Raw genomic sequence first — 26481 nt, forward strand, 5'->3', positions numbered from 1 at the left:
TCTTTTTTTTTTAAAGAGACCTTTACTGACATTTTGTAGCCTCATTTCTTTTTTTTTTTTTTTAAGATTTTATTTATTTATTAGAGAGAGAGAGAGAGAGAGCGAGCATGAGCACAGGCAGACAGAGTGGTAGGCAGAGGCAGAGGGAGAAGCAAGCTCCCCGCTGAGCAAGGAGCCTGATGTGGGACTCAATCCCAGGACGCTGGGATCATGACCTGAGCCGAAGGCAGCCGCTTAACCAACTGAGCCACCCAGGCGTCCCAAGGGCATTCTTTTAAATTTGATGTTTTTTCATTTCTGCCAGAATACTATGAAACAGGAGTACTTTCTTTCCCCCTAAAAAAACCAACAATGGTCCTAATTTTGTTTTTCTTTAAGTAAAAACAAGGTTTTTCTTTTTTCTCCAGATGATTTTCCAGCTTTTAAAAATTTCAATGACCACAAAGAATTTTTTTTTTTTTAAGATTTTATTTATTTATTTGACAGAGATCACAAGCAGGCAGAGAGAGAGGAGGAGGAAGTAGGCTCCCCACTGCTGAGCAGAGAGCCCGATGTGGGGCTCGATCCCAGGACCCTGGGATCATGACCTGAGCTGAAGGCAGAGGCTTTACCCCACTGAGCCACCCAGGCGCCCTGAGAATTTTTTTCCATTTAATAAGATTTACCGTTTATTAATGGTTGTCTATGTGCTCTACATCATTCTGTGTACTTTCTGTGTTTACTTAATCCTCATGACACTCTGAGATGGGTACCATTATTATTCCCATTTCATAGATAAGAAATACACGTGAGAGATTAGGAAGCTTGCTCAAGGCTGCAGAGCTGGTAAGAATCCAGGCAATCTGCCTTCACAGCGCTTAACCACTTTACTTAGTTCCATGTATTTTTAGAGTTGGAAATGAGCATAGAGATTATTTAATGTAACCTCTTTATTCTGCCCACAGGAAAAGTAAAATTCAGTGGACTTCCTGTGTTTGATTCCCATACCACTGTTGTTTTACCTTTATCAGGATTGTCATCTAAAAAATGTCTGTTTTTGCTATCTGTATTTTGAGATTACTCAAAAAAGATTCCTAATACATTTACTAGAGCTTTAACTCTACATCAGTATCTCCTATATGGTAATAGTCATTTAGCTTTTTGTTGTCTTACTCATAATGACTTCAATTTAAAAATGCTTCACTGCAAATTACAGCTACCATTTATTGTGCTAGCCATGTTCACATATTTCTAATCTATACTACAAGCTCACAAAATAAATAGTAGTCCCCCTTTATAGATAGTGACTCAAAAGGTAAATTAATTTGCTTATGTACTCACAGATGGTAAATGGCTGAGCTAGGTTTGAACTAAAGTCTAACTCCAAAGCTTACGTCCTTTGCACTAGACCCTGTTGCCTCTGTATAAAGAAATCACTTGGCTTTAAAACTGTGAGGTGCTTTCTAATGTTCTTAAAATTTCCTCTACTGAACAAATTTTTGGAGGTTGCCGATTGTTTCTTAAATATGGGCTTCTTATATTAAAGAGCATGTTACCTTCATTTATATATTGCTTTCTAATAATACATTTATATATTCTGTTTCTTAGTTGGACTTTATTTTCTTTAGACTTCCATGTGTACTATCTCTCAGACTGGTTTACTTAAGATGACGCTGCAAAAATACTTCTAAACAATAATTTTATCTCTTATGTAAATGCCAGATTTTTTAAAATGAAATTCCAACATTCATATCTGTATATTACATAGAGATTTTGTTCCCATTACCTGAGAAATTTTATGATATGAAAGTGTTGAATGTTTTGACCCTGATTCAAAAGCCCAGCTGAACAGAAAATAGCTAGTAACTACTTTTCTACAAAGGATATTACTTAGAGTTGTTTATTGGTCTGATACTATGTTCAGATTCTGCCTGCTTTGAAATTTGCATCATGTCCTATAGTTTGATAGTGAGCTTAGTGTGATTTGGAGAAATGGAGGAAGAAACGTAACTATACTTAATAGTTTTGTTTAGGTAAATTGATCGTATTTATTACAGGGAGTTGTTTAAAATATAAGGAGTACATCAAAGTCACAAATGACTTTCAGGTTAAAGCTGTAAATGTTTGCATGCCAGTAAAATTGAAGCTTTCTGAAAGTGCCACGTGGATAAAACATCCTAAATTTATTTTTTCTCCCCCTGGACATATTTACCATCTGTTCAGTTAAGATTGCTAATTCTTTGTGTTGCCAAACTGCTCACTTTTATTTATGTGTGTTATCTTGAGAGTATACTCAAAACTGTTTAAGCTTGCTTACTCAAAATAATACAAATATTTAATGTTTTCTGTTAAATTTGACTTAAAAATTAATGACAACATAAAATTATCGGTTTTCATCTAAGATCATAAAAATAACAGATCATCTGTTGTATATGAATTATCAGTAACCTTCTGAATATCTGCTTATTTAGTCCTATTAAATATTACTATCAGTGTTGTACAACTGACATGAGAGTATTGAATAACACCACTATCAGTTAACATTTTAATTAGATTTTTAAATTATTTAATAAGGCTTCCTACTTGAGTCATGTACAGACTGATTTGCAATTGAAGTTTATCATTAAATAGTTTATAATTTATCAGTGAACTGCATTAATGCAATGTTTTTTCTAATGGTAAAACTATGATATAATTTCACAGTAAAAAACTTAGTTGGTTTATAAAATTCTTTAAGGTAATACAGAAGTCAATAATAACCACTGATATTGTATACATATGAATATTTAAAGAAAGGCTAGTCTATACCCTTGACATAATTTGATAATTAGGGCCAAATTTAAGTATGTCTGGGCCACTTTCAGAAATGGGAATTTCCATTCTCTTTAAGACATAGGAAAGATGGGAAGATAGCAGGTTAATGAATAGTCTTAAATAAAGGAAAATGGTTTGATTAAACAAAATGAAAAGTTAACATTTTTTTCATGGTACAACATTCTATTACAATTTACATGTCAAAATTTAGTTCCTCACTCCAGAATATCAAATTCCTTGTTTAGAAAAATCTTTATGTATCTATGTCATGAAATTTCCTAGAAACTCTTAGTACAGAAAGGCTGTGTATAAAACTGAACTTCTCATTCTTCTAGAAAGTATCCTGATTTTTGGAATAAGGCGCAGGGACTTTTTTTTTTTTTTTTTTTTTAAGAAGGTGCTGTTTTTTTTGTAATTCTGTTTTGTAATTATATCTCTATAGCAGAATAAATAAACATGCCTGTAAGATTGAGTAGAGCAGCTTTATGTAGGCAGAACTATTTTTTAAAAATATGTGCCTTTAATAAGTGAGCCAAAGGCAAATACTGCATGATTTCACTTATATGTGGAATCTAAACAAAACAAACAAAACTAGCAAATTCTTAAATATAGAGAACAGACTGGTGGTTGCCACAGGGGAGGTGGGTAGGATGATAGGCAAAAGGGATGTACAGGATTAAGAGGGACAAACTTCCAGTTTTAAAATAAACAAGTCACAGAGATGAAAATAGAGCATAGGGAATATAAATAATATCATGATAATGTTGTAGGGTGACTACACTTACGCGGGTGAGCACTGAGTAATGTATGGAATTACTGAATCACTGTGTTGTACACCTGAAACTAATATAACTGTGTGTCAATTACACTTTAGTTTTTTTAAATGCCTTAAAAAAATGTATGCTTTTAGGCAACAGTGCACTTTCCTTTACAATCCTTACCACTGTTTATCACAGCTGCTTCACATACCACTTTTATGGCCCTGAAGGTTTTTGTGACTCTCTCTATAAATTATAACATGGTGAATTATTTAGTTTCTTTCATTGCTATCTTGATCAGAAAAGTACTAGTTATATAAAGTTAAAGGTAGAAATAATCAAGTTGTCATATTGGTCATGTTATTTAGTAATTCTTTTGTATGAATGGCTGACATAATGTAGAAGTAATCCTTTGATGAATTAAACCCCTAAAACAAAAGGTTTTTTGTTATCTTGGAGCAACATATGCAATAGAAGGTATAGAAGAAAAAGAAAGTAATGAAATTATTAGTATTTGTAGGTAAGATGATTACCTGGCAAACCTAAGAGTTAACTGGGAAATCAATTGAAAATGCTGTCCTAACAGTTGTGTGAGAATTATGCCGCATCTTTAACCTTGTAAACTCTGTCATAAAAGATTGATTTGTGGATAGTTACCATTAATCTAGTCACTATAAAAACTATGTAAATTTTCTTGGAATTGTAGGATGTAGGTAATATAAGAAGAAATAAATGATGTATAGTGGGAGTATATATTTTTAATACATTTAGGTGGCAAAAAACAACATGTAAATATACAAAAGTCAATGTCCTAGACGTGCATAATCAGAAAATGTAATGGAAATCACTCCATTCATAGAACAACAAACATAAAATGAAAAAGGTTTAAAAGAAACTTACGATATTTTTACAAAGAAATTTAAAACTGCACTGAGGATTTTGAAAGAAGACTTGAGTAAATGAAAATACATATTATACTTTCGGGGATAGTAATACTCAACAGTGTTCCCTGTGAACATGTTTAAAACTGAAGAAGAAAGGTTTAAAGCTGAGCTGCACCTCTAGTGCCATCAAGAGCAAAAATCAAAGCCCAGAACTTCAGAGGTGGGGTCTTTGGTAAGTTAATTACCTCCCATTTTAAGATGACACACTGAAGGAAAAGGGTGGAACCGTGTCTGTTACAGCGCTGTCATGAATTTGCATTCTGACATTGTTTCCTTTGAGTGATGTGACCCGGATTAAGTGGTCAAACCTGGCTTAAGATACTGAGTTCTAATGCCCCCAGCTCTTTGGAAGAAACGAACAAAAATCCATTTGGAGAAAGGTGTCATTATCCTAGGCTTGAAATGGGTCCTGTGAGTATATATATGTAGTTATATAATTATAGGACTCATTTCAGGCCTAGGATAATTTTATATATATATATATATATACATATATATATATATATATACACGTATACATACATATATACGCACACACATATATATACACACATATATATGAACGCACATATATATACACACACATGTATTTTTGTATACAGTGTTCAGATCATAAATATAACCAGGTACACACACACACACACACAGCATCAAGAGCAATAAGCAGCAGGACCAACAAGCAAGAGATGAACAGAAAGTCTTGATAAACCAGATTTACCCAGTTGAAAATGATAAAAGCAAAGGTAGTATATAATAGTAGGAAGATGAAAACTATAAAATAGTAACAAGGCAGGTTTGAAAAAGAATAAGTTTTAGAATCAGAAAATAAAATACCTGAAATTCAGTGTGCAAGACTAATAGATAAAGTTGAAGTGAGCATTAGTAAATTGGAAGATACATTTCAGAAGAAACTACACAAGAAGGAGCACAAAAGAAAAACGGAAAATACAAAAGACTAAGACTCAAAGAGGATACAGTGAGAACTCTATTTTATTGGAGTCCCAGAAGAAAGGAGGAAATAAAGGCCAAAGGAAATATTTGAAAGGAGAGGCAGACTAATGGAACAGAATAAAGTATAAGAACAAATCCCATAATACTTGATTTATGGCAGAGACGGCACTGTATAGTAATGTGGAATTGTTGAGATTTTCAGTGATTGGTAATTGTACAAATTGAAAAAATGGAATTGGACCATAAACAAATATCAATTACATTTGGATTATAGACCTAAAAATGTGAAGAGCAAAACAATAAAGCCTTTCAAGGGTAATGTAAAATAATCTTTCTTGACCTTTGGGTAGAGGAAGATTTCTTTAACTTACACAGAGTGACATTACAATTAAAAACATGCTAAACAAGGGGTTCTTGGGTGGCTCGGTTAAAATGTCAGACTTAGATTCTGCGCAGGTCTTGATCTCAGGGTTGTGAGATCAAGCCTGTAGTTGGGCTCTGTGCTTTGCTTAGAATCTGCTTGTCCTTCTCCCTCCCCCTCTGCCTTTACACCCTGTGCATGTACACTCTCTCTCAAGTAAATAAATGAATAAAATCTTAAAAAAAAAAAAACCAACATACTAAGCAAAAAAAAACATTAAAGGGGGGAAGCATTCATCATATAACCCACAAAAGTCAAATATACGGAGAGCAAAACAAAGCTGTAATAATAAAAAGGCAGCCCCATGGAAAAATTAGTAAAGTATTTAATACTTCACCATAGATGAAACTCAGATTATCAAAGGGATTTAAAAATTATAAGAGAACTCCATACTTATTCTGGTTTTATTAAAATAGAAAAGTAAATGGAATCTAAATAGCAATAATAGGGAATCAGCTAATTAAAATTTTATACATATGATAGGAATGCCATTCTCTTTTTTTTTTTCTTTTTGACAGAGACGCAGCGAGAGAGGGAACACAAGCAGGGGGTGTGGGAAAGGGAGAAACAGGCCTCCCACCGAGCAAGGAGTCCTACGCAGGGCCCAATGATCCCAGGATCCCGAGACCATGACCCAAGCCAAAGGGCAGACACCCAACAACTGAGGCACCCAGGTGCCCCAGGATTGCCATTCCTTACAAATGATTAGCATTATACTAATAGGCTTACAGTATATTAGTGTACAGAACATTATCCTACTGTGATTAAAAAACATGTATATATTATGTGAAGTCAGGTATTTCAGAAAGCATGTGTGGAGGACAGTACATGCAATGATTTTAATCACTTATCTCAATTATATTTTCTAATGTTTCTAAATTGAGCATGTACTATATTTTATGCAATTGATAGCAAACAGTATACCCAAAATAGGGCATTATATCCATTTTTCCGTTATGGGAATCACCCATTTTTTATTAAAATTCTGAAGGAATTAGAGAAATGCATGTTCATGAACAGAAGCAAGCATATAACCATATAGTATGTGCAGTAGCAACACAAAGAATGGGGAACACTACTGGTATTGTGAAGCTATAGATCAGGACTGAGTGATTATCATCCACTTTCTTTTCACTTAAATGGGTCCTTTATTTTTTCTGGGTTGTTTTTTGTTTTTTTGTGGCTTTTTTGCCTCCCTTTTTCTCTTCTGCTTTTAGGATGCTTAAATGCCCTTTATGTATATAGAACATATATACACACACATACACATTTTTTTTTTTACAACTTTGAATTTACAGAGTCTAGAGCTTTTCAAAGGAAAACTTTATTAAAAGTTTAAGACTGGGATTCATTTTGATAGCTTTAGAATCTTAAATTTTCTATAAGATTTTATTTTCTTTAATTTTGGACTTTTCACAGGAAAATGAGCCCTTTCTAAAGTAACTTTTCTGATAAAATAAATGAGTATGTTATTTGAAAAGTGATTTAGAATATGTTGGTTCTAAAGGAACCAGGAAAGGATTTGTTTTCTGGCCTTTAGTGTTATACCAAGAGGGTTTTGTTTTGTTTTTTTAGTTTGGGTAGGATGTTACCAGGCAAATTAAAAAAAATAGGATGTGCTGTATTTGTTTTGCCACAACTTCCAAGAAACTTGCAGATTAATTTAGGTTTCATTGATCAACCTTATATACTTGCTCTGATTCAACCTGTAATTGTTTTTAGGTTATTGTTCTTTTTATCTTTTTTGGAAGTGGGGCAAATATACGTACGTAAATGTATATATGCACACACATAAGTGCAGTCACACATGTTGTATAAATATGCTGTTTTGAACTTCTTTTAGCCAACAAATGGAATCTTCTTGAGCATGTTTCTGATAGTTTTACCACTGGAATCCATGGCTCATGGTCTCTTCCATGAATTGGGTAACTGTTTAGGAGGAACATCCGTTGGATATGCTATTGTGATTCCCACCAACTTCTGCAGGTACAGTAATCTAGCATAATTAGTAGTGACTACTTGACTCTTAATATTTTCCTAATATTTGTATGAATTTGAATATAAAATGTGATTGCTCATTTTTTCAGAAGTATAGTATTTTCAAAATATAATGCTCTTGCAGTTTTTTTCATTTACCCCAAATGTTTAAAAACTTTTATTAGCTCTGCATAATGATGTAATCCTCAGGATTCAATTTAAATATTTTCTTGATAAATGTGATTAGCTTATACTTAGTTAAAAAAAAATCAGAAAAAATGAATGATACTTCCAAGGAAAGGTCCTACCCTTTCTTTAGAAAAAGGTCCTATCCTTTCCTTAGAAAAGGTTATCTTGTTTAAGAAAATGTCCTATGAAACAACCTGCTGAAATTTAATAGAATGTATACTGAACCTGAGAATCCTAAATGCTAGTTCTGTGTTAATGCTCAGCAAATCATAACTTCTCTGAACTTCAGTGTTTTTACCTAAAATGCCAATGACAGGGATGTCTCGGTGGCTCAGTTGGCTAAGCATCCAACTCTGGATTTCAGCTCACATCATCATCTCAGGGTGGTGAGATCAAGCCCCAAGTTGGGCTCTACGCTGGGCGTGGAGCCTGCTTAAGATCCTCTCTTTCCCTCTGCCTTTGCCCCTCCCCACCTCAAAAAATGCAAATGATAATACCTATTCTTCCCATCTCAGAGGAACCTATTATGAAGAGCTAATGAGAATATGAATGTAAAAATACTCTGCTCACTGGAAAATGTTACAAAAAAATTGGGAATGAAGTTAAACATATATTTGTTTCATTGTAGTTTTATTCCAAAATAATTTTTGTCCTTAAATGTGTGGCAAATCTTTTTGAATCTGTAAATATTGCCACATTAAAAAATTTTTATAGTAAGTACCTTTGAAATAGAAAAAAATAGTTATTTGCTGTTAATGAATTTTGATTACCAAGTATTCATAATTTCCTTTGTGATTTTTGGGGTGGGGGAGAGGGAAGACTTTGAAATAAAAAATTTATTTCAAATAGTTGTCATAAAAACCAAAAACAGAGTATTTGTAGTAAATATTTTCCTTCATGTTAAAGGCTTTATAAAAAGTTGCAAATTCTTATGAGACGTAAAAGGAATAGATTTAATTAAAAGGGTCACATAAAGTAAGATGTGACAGTTTAGCCGGGAGAATATGTGGAAATAGTAATTTGCACTAATTTTTGTTAATGCGTTGCTTATTCTTTTACTGTTTGTGACTGCTAAATGTTACATATACAGCACAAAGTGTCTTACTATGTTAATGAAAACTAGTGTCATTAGAATAGTACTGATAAAACTTAAAAAAAATAATACTGATAATATATGAAGCAAAATGTAAGGTTTTCAAAACTACTGAAAGAACTTCGTTTTCTGAATAGGAGTGATGATTTTTTTTTTTTTCTTCTTGAATATTGGTATTTTGATTCTGCTAGCTTGAAGACATGGTATTTCATCTTTACTACAGTACCATTTTATGTTTGTTCTAGGATCAGATCTGTCTTCAGTTGTTCAGCAGTATAAGGCATTGGGCCTAAATTTTAATAACTGTTTCAAAATGTCATTTACCAACAATTTCTTCTGTCATTTGTGTTCCTTAGTAGAACTTGAATGCAACCTTATAAAGTCTGTCTTTTTCAATATAGAAATATAAAGCATACTGCTTCCCTAAAGTTTTTTGTCAAGGAAAGAAAGTTCTTTCATTATAGTTCCCACCTGGGTGTTTTTGAAATGCAGGGTAAAATCAGTATGCTCTTGCTTTTAGAAAGTCTTATTCAATATCTGTCATTTGGTAAAAGAATACGAATACAGAACAAAGAACAGTCTTATCTACATTTGAAGATCTTTTCCCAGCTTTCAGTTTGGTGACTATTTTATTGGTTAGAGAAAAGTTATATAGAAATGTAACTTTTAGTAATTAGGCTCTGATGTTCAAGCTTAATTTTTAGTACTGTAGAAAAGAGGGTTTTAAAAAAATGCTGCTATTTAGTTAGCAGCAGCTGTTATGATGCTTAATTACAAATGAAGAGTAAGAATGTGACATAGAATGTACGCTCTTTAAACACCAAAATAATTTTTTTTCCTTCAGTCCTGATGGCCAGCCAACACTTCTTCCACCAGAACATGTGCAGGAGTTAAATTTGAGGTCTACTGGCATGCTCAATGCTATCCAAAGATTTTTTGCATATCATATGATTGAGACCTATGGATGTGACTATTCCACAAGTGGACTGTCTTTTGATACTCTACATTCCAAACTGAAAGCTTTCCTTGAACTTCGGACTGTGGATGGACCTAGACATGATACGTATGTTTTGTATTACAGTGGGCACACCCATGGCACAGGAGAGTGGGCTCTTGCAGGTAAGTGTACCTCTGGCAATTTCACTATTATAAAGATAGACCTATTTATGCAAAGCTACCCTTCACACTGCAACATTATTTCCAAATTTCTTAATTCCAAATTTCCAAAATTCTTAATTTTCTGCTTCACAGTTTACCAAGTATACAGGTGATTCTGTTTTGTTTTTGTTTTCTCTGGCATACCTGTTTAGCATAATATTAGTAATCTCTAAAGGTTTTGAGAATTACGTCTTATATTGATTGGAAGAAAAAATCTGCTTAGTCTAAGAAATTATCAGTTTCCCTTTAATATATTTTCAGAATTATTAAATTTAGTTTCATTTTTCAGAAGCTAATTAATTTGACCAGTACTTCTAAGTCTTTAAATGTTATGAGTGCTGATTTCAGTAGTTCAGCACATGTACAGTTCATGTTAGAAAGCTTATAAGGAGTTTAAACAGCAAGTGAGGTGATATGGTGGGAGTAGTGCTTAGGTCAGGACAAGACCTTCTTGTCTGATTTTGTCATAACAGTGTTATTTTTGTCAAGTTACCTAACTTCTCTCAGTTTCAGTTCTCTCCTCTGTAAAATGAGGGGGTAATATTAAATCTTCTTGCTAACTGTAAAATGAGATCTATTTTAGATGTAAATTTGCTCATTGGGCTTCCCAACTAGAATAGAGACCACGTAAGTCATGGGCTTTGTTTTATTAATTATTTGCTTAGTGCCTAGAACAGAGCCTGGCAGATCCCTAGTAGGGTTCCTTAAGTACAGATGGAAGAAATCATTGAATGAGGGCGCCTGGGTATCTTAGTCCTTAAACATCTGCCTTCGGCTCAGGTCATGATCCCAGGACCCTGGGATCCAGCCCTACATCAGGTTCCCTGCTTGGCAGGAAGCCTGCTTCTCCCTCTCCCACTCCCCCTGCTTGTGTTCCCTCTCTTGCTGTGTCTCTCTCTGTCAAATAAATAAATAAAATGGTTCCCCCCCAAAAAAAAACATTGAATGAATCATGAAAAAAAAGGTAATTTTATTTTATGTTAGAAATAGTTCTTTTAGAACTTAATTCTATCCTGCTTTTTCTTTAACTATTATAGATGTTTTACACTAAGAATACTTACAAATAATAAAATAGACATAAGTAGAAATAGATACTCAGATCAAGGACAAATATAAGCAGAAGCATTCTGGAAGGACAGAGGTAGAGCTCCCAACATAAAGAACGCTAAGTGGGGATGATTAAAGGTTAAAGTCGAGATGATTTTAAACCATCATGGGTTCCCTAATCACATGCTAGATTTGAAATGAGGGTTTTATCATAAAAATACGTTGTAATTTTTGGTTATGTGAATAAATTAATGGCTGTCTAGGAGTAAAAGCAAATATTTATCGGGCATATTTGAAGCAGTTACTATGCTTGGTACTCTATATACATTAAATTTAATGTTCACTTAAACTTTCAGGTAAGTACTATCACCTCTATCATCTTCATTTTTCAAAGAATAAAATGAAAACCTAAAGTTGTTACATATCTGTGGTCATACAACTGGTAAGTGATGGAACCATAATTCAAATCCAGATCTGCCTAACCCCTTAAAGTGTATTTTTCCCCCATTGTACCATGTGCTGTCAAGGTTAAAACCATTAAGGTAGAGAAAATTGCATGTTCTGGTTTAGTAGATATTTTTGTTCACCCATTTCCTAAATACTTTTGAAGAAGGTAGGCAACATCAAAATTACTTGAATATAGTTTGTAAAATCTTTTACTTGACCTGTAACTTGTTAATAATACAATGTAGAAAACTTTTTAAGCCTTTATGGCTATTTTTTTTTTATTGCATGTCTTTTGTTAGCTTTATTTCTAAATATTTTATTCTTTTTGATGCTAGTGTAAATGGGATTAGTTTTATAATTACATGTTTGGATTGTTCTTTGAATGCGAATAGAAACAGTTAACTTTTTTTTTTTTTTTTAAATTTTAAGTTGTTGTTTTTTTTGTGACTATTTTTTTTTAATTTTATTTTTTTATAAACATATAATATATTTTTATCCCCAGGGGTACAGGTCTGTGAATCGCCAGCTTTACACACTTCACAGCACTCACCATAGCACATACCCTCCCCAATGTCCATAACCCCACCCCCCCAACCCCCCTCCCCCCATCAACCCTCAGTTTGTTTTGTGAGATTAAGAGTCACTTATGGTTTGTCTCCCTCCCAATCCCATCTTGTTTCATTTACTCTTCTCCTACCCCCTTAACCCACCATGTTGCATCTCCTCTCCCTCATATCAGGGAGATCATATGATAGTTGTCTTTCTCCGATTGACTTATTTCGCTAAGCATGATACCCTCTAGTTCCATCCATGTCGTTGCAAATGGCAAGATTTCATTTCTTTTGATGGCTGCATAGTATTCCATTGTGTATATATACCACATCTTCTTTATCCATTCATCTGTTGATGGACATCTAGGTTCTTTCCATAGTTTGGCTATTGTAGACATTGCTGCTATAAACATTCAGGTGCACGTGCCCCTTCGGATCACTACGTTTGTCTTTAGGGTAAATACCCAGCAGTGCAATTGCTGGGTCATAGGGTAGTTCTATTTTCAACATTTTGAGGAACCTCCATGCTGTTTTCCAGAGTGGTTGCACCAGCTTGCATTCCCACCAGCAGTGTAGGAGGGTTCCCCTTTCTCCGCATCCTCACCAGCATCTGTCATTTCCTGACTTGTTAATTTTAGCCATTCTGACTGGTGTGAGGTGGTATCTCATTGTGGTTTTGATTTGTATTTCCCTGATGCCGAGTGATATGGAGCACTTTTCCATGTGTCTGTTGGCCATCTGGATGTCTTCTTTGCAGAAATATCTGTTCATGTCCTCTGTCCATTTCTTGATTGGATTATTTGTTCTTTGGGTGTTGAGTTTGCTAAGTTCTTTATAGATTTTGGACACTAGCCCTTTATCCGATATGTCATTTGCAAATATCTTCTCCCATTCTGTCAGTTGTCTTTTGGTTTTGTTAACTGTTTCCTTTGCTGTGCAAAAGCTTTTGATCTTGATAAAATCCCAATAGTTCATTTTTGCCCTTGCTTCCCTTGCCTTTGGCGATGTTCCTAGGAAGATGTTGCTGCGGCTGAGGTCGAAGAGGTTGCTGCCTGTGTTCTCCTCAAGAATTTTGATGGATTCCTTTCTCACATTGAGATCCTTCATCCATTTTGAGTCTATTTTCGTGTGTGGTGTAAGGAAATGATCCAATTTCATTTTTCTGCATGTGGCTGTCCAATTTTCCCAACACCATTTATTGAAGAGGCTGTCTTTCTTCCATTGGACATTCTTTCCTGCTTTGTCGAAGATGAGTTGACCATAGAGTTGAGGGTCTATTTCTGGGCTCTCTATTCTGTTCCATTGATCTATTTGTTTTTGTGCCAGTACCATGCCGTCTTGATGATGACAGCTTTGTAATAGAGCTTAAAGTCTGGAATTGTGATGCCACCAACTTTGGCTTTCTTTTTCAATATTCCTTTGGCTATTCGAGGTCTTTTCTAGTTCCATATAAAATTTAGGATTATTTGTTCCTTTTCTTTGAAAAAAATGGATGGTACTTTGATAGGAATTGCATTAAATGTGTATATAGCTTTAGGTAGCCTAGACATTTTCACAATATTTATTCTTCCAATCCAGGAGCATGGAACATTTTTCCATTTCTTTGTGTCTTCCTCAATTTCTTTCATGAGTACTTTATAGTTTTCTGAGTATAGATTCTTAGTCTCTTTGGTTAGGTTTATTCCTAGGTATCTTATAGTTTTGGGTGCAATTGTAAATGGGATTGACTCCTTAATTTCTCTTTCTTCTGTCTTGTTGTTGGTGTAGAGAAATGCAACTGATTTCTGTGCATTGATTTTATATCCTGACACTTTACTGAATTCCTGTACAAGTTCTAGCAGTTTTGGAGTGGAGTCTTTTGGGTTTTCCATATATAGTATCATATCATCTGCAAAGAGTGATAGTTTGACTTCTTCTTTGCCGATTTGGATGCCTTTAATTTCCTTTTGTTGTCTGATTGCTGAGGCTAGGACTTCTAGTACTATGTTGAATAGCAGTGGTGATAACGGACATCCCTGCCGTGTTCCTGACCTTAGCAGAAAAGCTTTCAGTTTTTCTCCATTGAGAATGATATTTGCGGTGGGTTTGTCATAGATGGCTTTGATAATATTGAGGTATGTGCCCTCTATCCCTACACTTTGAAGAGTTTTGATCAGGAAGGGATGCTGTACTTTGTCAAATGCTTTTTCAGCATCTATGGAGAGTATCATATGGTTCTTGTTCTTTCTTTTATTAATGTGTTGTATCACATTGATTGATTTGCGGATGTTGAACCAACCTTGCAGCCCTGGAATAAATCCCACTTGGTCGTGGTGAATAATCCTTTTAATGTACTGTTGAATCCTATTGGCTAGTATTTTGGCGAGAATTTTTGCATCTGTGTTCATCAAGGATATTGGTCTGTAGTTCTCTTTTTTGATGGGATCCTTGTCTGGTTTTGGGATCAAGGTGATGCTGGCCTCATAAAATGAGTTTGGAAGTTTTCCTTCCATTTCTATTTTTTGGAACAGTTTCAGGAGAATAGGAATTAGTTCTTCTTTAAATGTTTGGTAGAATTCCCCCGGGAAGCCGTCTTGCCCTGGGCTTTTGTTTGTTTGGAGATTTTTGATGACTGTTTCAATCTCCTTACTGGTTATGGGTCTGTTCAGGCTTTCTATTTCTTCCTGGTTCAGTTGTGGTAGTTTATATGTCTCTAGGAATGCATCCATTTCTTCCAGATTGTCAAATTTGTTGGCGTAGAGTTGCTCATAGTATGTTCTTATAATTGTCTGTATTTCTTTGGTGTTCGTTGTGATCTCTCCTCTTTCATTCATGATTTTATTTATTTGGGTCCTTTCTCTTTTCTTTTTGATAAGTCTGGCCAGGGGTTTATCGATCTTGTTAATTCTTTCAAAGAACCAGCTCCTAGTTTTGTTGATTTGTTCTATTGTTTTTTTGGTTTCTATTTCATTGATTTCTGCTCTGATCTTTATGATTTCTCTTCTCCTGCTGGGTTTAGGGTTTCTTTCTTGTTCTTTCTCCAGCTCCTTTAGGTGTAGGGTTAGGTTGTGTACCTGAGACCTTTCTTGTTTCTTGAGAAAGGCTTGTACTGCTATATATTTTCCTCTCAGGACTGCCTTTGTTGTGTCCCACAGATTCTGAACCGTTGTGTTTTCATTATCATTTGTTTCCATGAATTTTTTCAATTCTTCTTTAATTTCCTGGTTGACCCATTCATTCTTTAGAAGGATGCTGTTTAGTCTCCCTGTATTTGGGTTCTTTCCAAATTTCCTCTTGTGATTGAGTTCTAGCTTCAGAGCATTGTGGTCTGAAAATATGCAGGGTATGATCCCAATCTTTTGATACCGGTTGAGACCTGATTTAGGACCAAGAATGTGATCTATTCTGGAGAATGTTCCATGTGCACTAGAGAAGAATGTGTATTCTGTTGCTTTGGGATGAAATGTTCTGAATATATCTGTGATGTCCATCTGGTCCAGTGTGTCATTTAAGGCCTTTATTTCCTTGTTGATCTTTTGCTTGGATGATCTGTCCATTTCAGTGAGGGGAGTGTTAAAGTCCCCTACTATTATTGTATTATTGTCGATGTGTTTCTTTGATTTTGTTATTAATTGGTTTATATAGTTGGCTGCTCCCACGTTAGGGGCATAGATATTTAAAATTGTTAGATCTTCTTGTTGGACAGTTCCTTTGAGTATGATATAGTGTCCTTCCTCATCTCTTATTATAGTCTTTGGCTTAAAATCTAATTGATCTGATATAAGGATTGCCACTCCTGCTTTCTTCTGATGTCCATTAGCATGGTAAATTCTTTTCCACCCCCTCACTTTAAATCTGGAGGTGTCTTCAGGTTTAAGATGAGTTTCTTGTAGGCAACATATAGATGGGTTTTGTTTTTTTATCCATTCTGATACCCTGTGTCTTTTGATTGGGGCATTTAGCCCATTAACATTCAGGGTAACTATTGAGAGATATGAATTTAGTGCCATTGTATTGCCTGTAAGGTGACTGTTATTGTATATTGTCTCTGTTCCTTTCTGATCTACTACTTTTAGGGTCTCTCTTTGCTTAGAGGACCCCTTTCAATATTTCCTGTAGAGCTGGTTTGGTGTTTGCAAATTCTTTCAGTTTTTGTTTGTCCTGGAAGCTTTTAATCTCTCCTTCTATTTTCAATGATAGCCTAGCTGGATATAGTATTCTTGGCTGCATGTTTTTCTCGTTTAGTACTCTGAATATATCATGCCAGCTCTTTCTGGCCTGCCAGGTCTCTGTGGATAAGTCTGCTGCCAATCTAATATTTTTACCATTGTACGTTACAGACTTCTTTTCCCGGGCTGCTTTCAGGATCTTCTCTTTGTCACTAAGACTTGTAAATTTTACTATTAGGTGACGGGGTGTGGACCTATTCTTATTGATTTTGAGGGGGGTTCTCTGAACCTCCTGGATTTTGATGCTTGTTCCCTTTGCCATATTGGGGAAATTCTCTCCAATAATTCTCTCCAATATACCTTCTGCTCCCCTCTCTGTTTCCTCTTCTTCTGGAATCCCAATTATTCTAATGTTGTTTCGTCTTATGGTGTCACTTATCTCTCAAATTCTCCCCTCGTGGTCCAGTAGCTGTTTGTCCCTCTTTTGCTCAGCTTCTTTATTCTCTGTCATTTGGTCTTCTATATCGCTAATTCTTTCTTCTGCCTCATTTATCCTAGCAGTGAGAGCCTCCATTTTTGATTGCACCTCATTAATAGCTTTTTTGATTTCAACTTGGTTAGATTTTAGTTCTTTTATTTCTCCAGAGAGGGGTTTTATATCTCCCGAGAGGGTTGCTTTAATATCTTCCATGCCTTTTTCGAGCCCGGCTAGAACCTTGAGAATCGTCATTCTGAACTCTAGATCTGACATATTACCAATGTCTGTATTGATTAGATCCCTAGCCTTTGGTACTGCCTCTTGTTCTTTTTTTTGTGGTGAATTTTTCCGCCTTGTCATTTTGTCCAGAGAAGAGTATATGAAGGAGCAAGTAAAATACTAAAAGGGTGGCAACAACCCCAGGAAAATATGCTTTAGCCAAATCAGAAGAGATCCCAAATCGTGAGGAGGGAGAAAGGGGATAAAAAGAGGTTCAGAAAGAAAAAAAAAAAATCAATTAAAAAAAGAAAACCGATAAAGAAAAAATATAAAAAGGAAAAAAAAATATATATATATATATTAAACTATTTAAAAAACGTTAGAAAAGAAAACGGTAAAAGTTAAAAAAATTTAGCAGAAGAAGAGAAAAGAAAATTGAAAAAGAAAAAAAAAATTAAATTAACTGCAAGGCTAAAGAATCATGGGGAGAAAGCCATGAGTTCCGTGCTTTGCTTTCTCCTCCTCTGGAATTCCGCTGCTCTCCTTGGTATTGAAACTGCAGTCCTTGGTAGGTGAACTTGGTCCTGGCTGGGATTCTTGTTGATCTTCTGGGGGAGGGGCCTGTTGTAGTGATTCTCAAGTGTCTTTGCCCCAGGCGGAGTTGCACCGCCCTTACCCGGGGCCAGTCTGAGTAATCCGCTCGGGTTTGCTTTCGGGAGCTTTTGTTCCCTGAGCGCTTTCCGTAGAGTTCCGGAGGGTGGGAATGAAGATGGCGGCCTCCCGGTCTCTGGCCCGGAGGAGCCGAGAGCCCGGAGCCCCACTCCTCAGTGCGCCCTCAGAGAACAGCGCCCAATTACTCCCGTCACCCTGGCCTCCGGCCGCGCTCCGAGCTGACCAAGCCTGCAACCGGTTCAAGGTAACCCCGAGCTGAGAGCTCACTCCTCCGCTCTGTCTCTGTAGCTGGCTTCCCCGTTCTAATACCTGTAAGCTCTGCGACACTCAGACACCCCCGATCCTTCTGTGATCCTGCGGGACCTGAGGCCGAGCTGACCCCGCCTGGGCTTCACCCCGGTTAAGCCTCTGGAGCGATGTCCCTCAGCGGAACAGACTTTTAAAAGTCCTGATTTTGTGCTCGGTTGCTCCGCTGCTTGCCGGGAGCCGGCCCCTCCCCCCACGGTCTATCTTCCCGTCGCTTTGGATTCACTTCTCCGCCAGTCCTACCTTTCAGAAAGTGGTTGATTTTCTGTTTTTAGAGTTGCTGTTGTTCTTCTCTTCGATCTCCCGTTGGATTTGTAGGTGTTTGCAATCTTTAGATAAGCTGTTTAGCTGATCTCCCGCTACCTAAAGTAGTCTCAGCCTGCTACTTCTCCGCCATCTTGACTCCTCTCCGAAACCCTTGATGGCTATTTTAATTCTAGGTAAAGTATACCAGTCTGTGTACTTGACCTTAGAGCACAGAAAAAAAGGTTTAGTCAATTCAAAAATCCTGACAGTAATAGCATTTCAGACCTAAAGCCTGGGATTGATTATTGAAAATTTACTGTATTGCTTATAATACTGAACTCTTCCCAAATCAAATGGAAAAAGACATAATTTTGGTGGTCATGCGTATATCCCTGGTTATTTGTAAGTATTTTAAGAAAATAATTTTAAAAGTAAGCTTGTTATAAGTTAACATGAAGGATTTATTAATGTAAACATTTTTCAGAAACTTTGTATTTTTCCACTTAAATCTTTTAAAAATTTATTTCAAGTATCTTTTAAAAGATGGCTTTGGAAGTAAATTCTAGATGTATAGTTTCCTACTATTTATATGAACTTTTTCTTTTCCTAGGAAAAATAATAGACACCAAGTAACATATATCTATCAGTGTTCTTAAATTTTCACTCACTATGAGTTAGCAATAATTTATGAAGACTTAAAAACTCTATAAAGTGTGGCTATATTTTAGGTTAATATCTAGCAATTACATTCTGGAATGGTATCTTTATAATATTTTTTGAATATATCACCAATGAGTTGACCATTACAGAATTCCTTTCTTAGCCAAGAAGATTTGTTCTTCTATGTGTAACTTTCTTTTTGGAGACTTTATGGTAAAAAGTAGAACACAATAAAGAAAGCACGTGGCCCTGCCTTCTCCAAGAAGGGCAGGTTCATCCCATAATTCAGCAATGCTATACTCTCTCAGCTTGAGGCACCAAGCCCCCTTGGAGGTAACCAGGTTGAACTGGGGATAGAGGCTGAGCCTTCCTTTCACTCAGTTCCTGCCTTGGGCTGCTAGAGACATAACCCTCAAAGGCAGATGATAGTACTGAACCCTCCTGCTCAAAGGAAAATGCTTTAATTCACCCCAGTCCACGTGACAGAGAGCTTTGAGCTCTGAGAATTACATCTTTCTAAAAACCTGTAAAATAGGAAACATCATGTCTGGATTTTACATGGGAGTTAGCAAGTAAGAGCAGGTCCAGAACTAAGTACCACTGTGAGAAAGAGAATCTCTATTTGCCCTTATATCACATACCTTTACTCACAGTATTTCTTATAATATATAGTAGTCTCCTTAATTTATGGAGTTTCATAAGATGGAATCAGTTATTTTTGCCTCTTTGTTTCAGAGTAAACAACAATTATTAATGACAGAGAATTAAATGAAAAAAATGTAGATAATCTATAAAGCAGTTTATCACAGATAAAGCCTTTAAAAAGCAGTCTCAATTACTTTAACTGCATCAGATGGCTGTTAGCTGAGATAAATGTAAGTACTTTGCATCTGGGCCAAAAGCCAAATGCAACATAGAACCTATTCATAGGAGAAAGCAGAGCAAAACAAAACAGGAGAAGAGAAATAGTCAGTTGAAAAGGCTTTAATGCTCCTTTAAGTCTCTTATTGATATCTAAAGAGCATGTATGTAAGAGAATTAGTTTAGAATGTGCTTTTAGGATATTTATTGAAATAGTTGTAGAAGGCAAGTTAGACAATGATGTTTTGTGGCAGATGGATTTTGTATAATAGCTCTTGTAATCTCCGTCAGTCTCTGATCTCTATGAGAAATTGAATAGAACTGGCAATAATGAAAAGTTAACATTTTACTATACAACGAAAGGTATCTTCTGGAGCTCTCTGTGAAGCAACACATTAGTAATACACAGAAACCATGTATTGAGATAGTGCCTCTGAAATGATAAGCATGAGTATAAGAACAATTCATAAAATAGCTTTTTCATTGTCAAAAGCCCAAGATATAGTAGGCTGATGAATAAAAGAATATTAATTGTTCATAAAGAATGTGTTATTATGCCCTGGCTTCAGAGGTCCCATTACTAATAGAATCCAAATACTAAAGGATTCTCTCTCTCTCTCTCTCCAGTGTCATTTTGATAGTTTAGCAAAGAGAATGATTGCTCTAGGTAGAGATGTGTACCTGAAATTGTTGGAGCTTGTGCCGTAATCTCCATCTTAACATGGAGATTATACCATGTTAAGACTTTGTTCTGATCATTAAAGTAACATATGCTCAGTGTAAAAATGGTCGAAAATATAGGAAGGTGTAACAAAAACTACCTGAAATCCAAACACCCAACAATAACCACTACTGTTTTTGTAGATACACTTCCATACCATGCTTTTTCTCCTAGTATTATAGACATTTTCTTGTCAATAGAATTTTTTTAAAAATACCATTTTATTATAATTCTCTCATAATTTCCATTCCTCCTGGTTGTTTCAGATTTTACACTATCATAGATAGCAGTGGGAAGAAGATCTTTATATGTAATTTTTGTCCCCATTTCTGCCCTTTCCTTAGGATAAATTCCCTAGAATTGGAATGATTCTATGAATATTAATGTACCATTGAAACACAGCCAAGAGTAGGATGAGTAAGGATAGCACTTGCTTGGGTCACAGAATTTAAGAGGATGCCAAAAATTAAATAGTCAAGATAGTATTTTAATGCCATATATTTAAAAATCAAAATTAATACAAAAAGACCTATTATAATGAACTAGATATAAAACCTACTAGCTTTAAGATAAATTTGCTTTAGACTTTTCTGGGTATGTATTTTTTTTAATCCTGTGTTGTTTTTCAGGTAATAAAATACATTTAGGGGTGCCTGGGTGGCTCAGTCAGTTAGGTGGCTGCCTTTGGCTCAGGTCATGATTGCAGGGTCTTGGGATCGAGCTCCCCATCGGGCTCCCTGCTCAGTGGAGAGCCTGCTTCTCCCTCTCCCTCTGCCTGCTGCTCTGCCTACTTGTGCTCTCTCTCTCTCTGTGTGTGTCAAATAAATAAAATCTTTAAAAAATCCACTATAAACTCATTCTTGATACAGGTAGGAAGAGTTTCTTTTTCCTTCGGTAGGTGTCTATGTATAAGGCAAGGTAACATTAATTTATCAGTGATCAGTGGTTTTCAAAAGACCAACAAACTTTTTCTCTAAAGGGCAAGGTATTTTTGGCTTAGTAGTCATAGGGTCCCTATTGTAACTAGTCAGCGCAGGCACTATAGAACAAAAGCATCCATAGACAGAATGCACATAAATGTTATTTATGGAAATAAGAAGAAGAAATTTAAGTTTCTTGTATTTTCACATGTTGCAAACTTCTGTTCTTTTGATTTTTAACCATGTAAAAATGTAAATCAGTTCTTAGCTCTCAGGCCGCACAAACACAGGTGACATGCTGGATTGGCCCCTGAGCCATAATTTGCTGCCTGTGATATAGAATATTGACTTTTCATTTTTTTCACTAAATTTAACTTCATAAATATAATTTTCTTAATTTATTATAACCTATTCCTTTTTCAATGTAACAAGGATTTTTTTTTTACCCGAAGTTGAAAGTCTGTTTTTTTTTTTTTTAAAGATTTTATTTATTTATTTGACAGAGAGAGATCACAAGTAGGCAGAGAGGCAGGCAGAGAGAGAGAGGAGGAAGCAGGCTCCCTGCCGAGCAGAGAGCCCGATGCGGGACTCGATCCCAGGACCCTGAGATCATGACCTGAGCCGAAGGCAGAGGCTTAACCCACTGAGCCACCCAGGCACCCTGAAAATCTGTTTTTAAAAACTCTTCTGACAAGATACTTTGAAAGGAAGGCTCTATCTATTTTTTTTGGCCTACATATTTAATGCCAGGAACTTAAACTATACTTAAGAGGAGGCTTCAGAAAAATTATTACTCTATTGAATTTTCTTTTGTTCACAGGTGGAGACATACTGCGCCTTGACACACTTTTAGAATGGTGGAGAGAAAAGAATGCCTCCTTCTGTTCTCGCCTTATTATCGTATTAGACAGTGAGAATTCAACTCCGTGGGTGAAAGAAGTGAGAAAAATCAATGATCAGTACATTGCAGTGCAAGGAGCAGAGATGACAAAGACCATAGATATTGAAGAAGCTGACCCACCACAGCTGGGTGACTTTACAAAAGACTGGGTGGAATATAACTGCAACCCCTGTAATAACATCTGCTGGACTGAGAAGGGCCGCACTGTGAAGGCCGTCTACGCTGTGTCAAAGCGGTGGAGTGACTACACCCTGCATCTGCCAACGGGCAGTGACGTGGCCAAGCACTGGATGTTGCACTTTCCTCGTATTACGTATCCACTGGTGCATTTGGCAAATTGGTTGTGTGGTCTGAACCTTTTTTGGATCTGCAAAAGTTGTTTCAGGTGTTTGAAAAGATTAAAAATGAGTTGGTTTCTTCCTACTGTGCTGGACACAGGACAAGGCTTCAAACTTGTCAAATCTTAATTTGGAACCCAAAGTGGAATATTATTGAGAGTTCATACTACCAGTTATCACTAACTTGCCATTTCTTGTATATGGTTTTTTTATTTGTGGAAAAAAAAAACCTTGCTACTTCTGTAGCTGCTCTCATTTTGTCTTTTCTCAAGTAATTATGGTGTTTGTGAGATGTTGGGAATAAGCATTTTATCCTACAAGTATGTAAGGAGTCATAAATGGCTCATGCTGTGTAAATGCATAACAGAGGCTAAAAATAACAATGCACTTTGAGGAATGTTTGTATATGCCTCTGATTAGAAAGAAAACACTTGTCTATGCTCTGCAGTGGCCAATGAAGAATTAATAATGCCTTATTTTCTAGGCATGGATTAGAGAACGTAGACCAGACAGTTTGTTTACTATTATAAGAAAACTTCCAATTTGCTTACAAAAGTTTTTTTTGTGTGTGTGAACAGTAGGTTTGAGTCCAAGACCATTTGAACAATTACAAACTCTTTCTTAAAAAAAGGATTAAAGGGAGAAGCCTGAAATGAATGCAAAAATGCACTTATAGTCTACCATTCAGATGTCTTGGTTGTGGCCTTTTAATCAGTGTAGTAGTAAAGCTCAAACAACTGTTGAGTTCAAAACTTTCTTCATGTAGGTAACAGTAAGAAGCTAGAAGCCTACAAATCGCTCCTTCCTGCATTGTTGGGGTGGAGGGAGGGGTTCTGAAAGCACTGGCAATTTTAAGAGTCTTTCTCAGGTAACTGTTTTAATGAACAATGTTTCCAGCTACAAATTCCTCCCATATAAATTGTCTTCTCTTTCAAAAAGTAAACTCTTAAAAAATTTATCAGTTTCTCATTGATTCAGGCCATTTTCACTATTCAGAAATGATTTTGATTTCTATGGAATTAATGCTCTGCCATGAAAATTATCTTTCAGATCTCTCATTAGTGATGACATTTTTTTCTACTGAAGGTCAAAGGATTAGAAACAGGTCGTTTTTTTTCTTGTATACATGTACTGTATTATGTTAAAAAAAAGTATTCATATTGGCAATTTTAGTTATGCATAATGGTGTGGTTGTAATTTTTAAAACTTAATTCAGTGTTTTGTCTGATTAAAGCAGGCACTGACCAGGGTATCCCCTAAGAGGTAATTTACCTCCCATTCCCTTCCAGTAATCCTTTCATTCTAAATTTTCTTATCTGAGAAGTAACAAGAGGGGAGTAGAATTAAATTAGGGGATAATCTAATCTTTGTTGTTGAAAGTGTGACTTCTCACCATTGAAGCCATTTTTCCAGCCTCAGAGAGAAAATAATGCCTCTACCATTTTCTACCTGGTGACTCAAAAATTGAAGTTTTTGTTAGGTAGAAGTCACTTAGTGTCAGGGAACTTGTGAACCACTATCTATGCAGCATTGTTACAGTCTGATTATTTCTGTGTTTTGAATATGATTTTCCTAATGCTTTGAATAAAATTTTAAAAATTAATTTTTCATTTAATGTGCAAAAAACAGTTACTGAATAATTTTAATATATTAAAAGTGATAGTCATAATAAATGCCCATTTATTAGAGTTCATGGTTTGTAACAAGTTGATTTGAAATTTTCCAATATTTGGTTACATATTTATATCAACATTATCCAAATGAAATAGTGTAATGTTTCATTACTGTTCAGAATTAGTGTAGCAGAAAAGCCAAGTGGTAAAATTATGAGCTTATAGCTACAAAAAAGTTAAATTAGCATTAAGTAAAATCTTTTAAATTTAAAAGCTAATATTGAGCAAATTAGCTTTAAATAAAGCATATATCTTTACTCTGAGAAAGCCAAATATAAAGGTATAATCTGCGTTCTTTATAACATAATATTAAGATGGTACTAAAAATCAGATTCAAAAGGTAGCAGACTTTACGGCCACAAAACTAGTGTTCTGATACACATTTTCTATGACCAAAAAAGTTCTGAGCTAAAAATGTGACTCGAGCCAATTTATTAACCACAGAGAGTACCCACTTTTTGAGTTCTCCTCCCAAACAAAAAACTATAAAATGACAGTTAAGAGGTGGCATCCTAAGTTAAAGCTGCCATTTTAAAACATTAACTGACAGAATATAATATGGAGAAAAAATATTATAGGAAGGATAAATTGATTGGTTACTCTAACTTAAAAGATTAAAAACTAGATCTGGCAATTAGTAAGGATAATTTTCTTACGTCTTTCATTTTATATACCATATGTTTATGAAGGAGTTACTGGGAATGATAGGAATTACTTCAGGGCAAAACTTTATCAGCCCACAAAAAATAGTTTAAAATGGAGATGTTTTTTAATATAATGTTGATTTAATTTGTTTTCTTACATGATACCTTGCTGAAACCAGAAAAGCACTACACCCTAAAAACATCTCTTAAAAAACTACATACTGTTCTGTGATGAATTAAGGGAGTCAAGTTCTTTCTCTTCCTATAATTTTTCAGTTATGCCATTATTTCACTAAAAACTTTTGTTTTAGTTTGCTCTGACTAAACTCTTCTTCCCTGGGATATTTGGATTTATCTTTGCATAGCTTTCTATCTTGCTCTTCTTAATAAATACAGAATTGTACAGAAGACCATTTTTATGAACAGTGTTTTCATAAGTCTATTAAAAATTGCATTGCTAATTAAAATGCATTTATATTTAATGCATTTATGGGTGGGCTTTTTTTTTTCCAGTAAAATCTTCATTAGAATCTATTTGTAACTGTACATTTTGTTTGTAAATTTTGGCCTAAATATATTTGCTGTTTTGGGTACTACCTTTTTATATGTATTCTTTCCCATTTAGAGTTTAGTCTCCTTCAAAATAATGTTCTACATTACCTTTCCTCAGAGGATAGCTCACATTATGTATGCCAGAAGAAAATGGTTTGATTTTAAGAATGTTGCTTGGTATATTTCATAGTGAATGCTCAAAGGATTTGGATCTATCAGTATCTTTGAACATGTCCTCTATTGAAAACATAATACAATTACCCACAAATGTGCCTTGCCCCATAATAGGTATTAAAAGAATATTTTTGACTGAGTGAATTTAGAATCCTAAGGAGAAACTGGAATAACTTGATTGTAAATTATTTCATTTTCTTATAATTTTAAGTGGCTATTATTTCAAGAGCCTCATTAAATTAATAATTACTAAAGACTATTATAGAATCAGTGAAAGGAAAACATCTCACATTTTTTTAAAAATATATTTTTCTTATTAAGTAAACTCCACACCCAAACATAGGGCTCAAACTCACAACCCCAAGATCCACAGTCCCATACTCTCTATTGGCTGAGCCAGCCAGGTGCCCCAAACATTTCACATTTTTAAAAAGTAGTGTCAGGATTAAAGAAGGAAAAACAGGTTTGAATGAAAACATAGCTCATGTCGCAAAAAGATAGCTTTTTGTTGGCTGAGTTCATTTTCATCAGGACTCTGATGTAATAAAGATTGAATCTTTCATTGATTTCCCATTAGAAACACATAGACAAATTGGAGACTTAATCACAAATGGAATTTATTAAAAGGAAGTGATGAAC

General features: G+C 35.2%; 1 protein-coding gene across 1 annotated transcript in view; it reads left to right on the forward strand.

Moving 5' to 3' along the window:
• Positions 1-24740, forward strand: part of LOC111152025 (transmembrane protein 168) — a 37126-nt gene extending 12386 nt beyond the window's left edge. The window contains exons 3-5 of the mRNA XM_022510298.1: positions 7711-7853; positions 9971-10245; positions 22381-24740. Of these exons, the coding sequence (XP_022366006.1) occupies positions 7711-7853; positions 9971-10245; positions 22381-22928 (966 nt within the window). The 3' untranslated portion in view covers positions 22929-24740. The remainder of the gene's footprint in view (positions 1-7710; positions 7854-9970; positions 10246-22380) is intronic.
• Positions 24741-26481: the final 1741 nt, after the last annotated feature.

Source organism: Enhydra lutris, unplaced genomic scaffold (genome assembly GCF_002288905.1).
Source record: "Enhydra lutris kenyoni isolate GAN:26980312 unplaced genomic scaffold, ASM228890v2 scaffoldscaffold27, whole genome shotgun sequence".
NCBI classification, from domain to species: domain Eukaryota; kingdom Metazoa; phylum Chordata; class Mammalia; order Carnivora; family Mustelidae; genus Enhydra; species Enhydra lutris.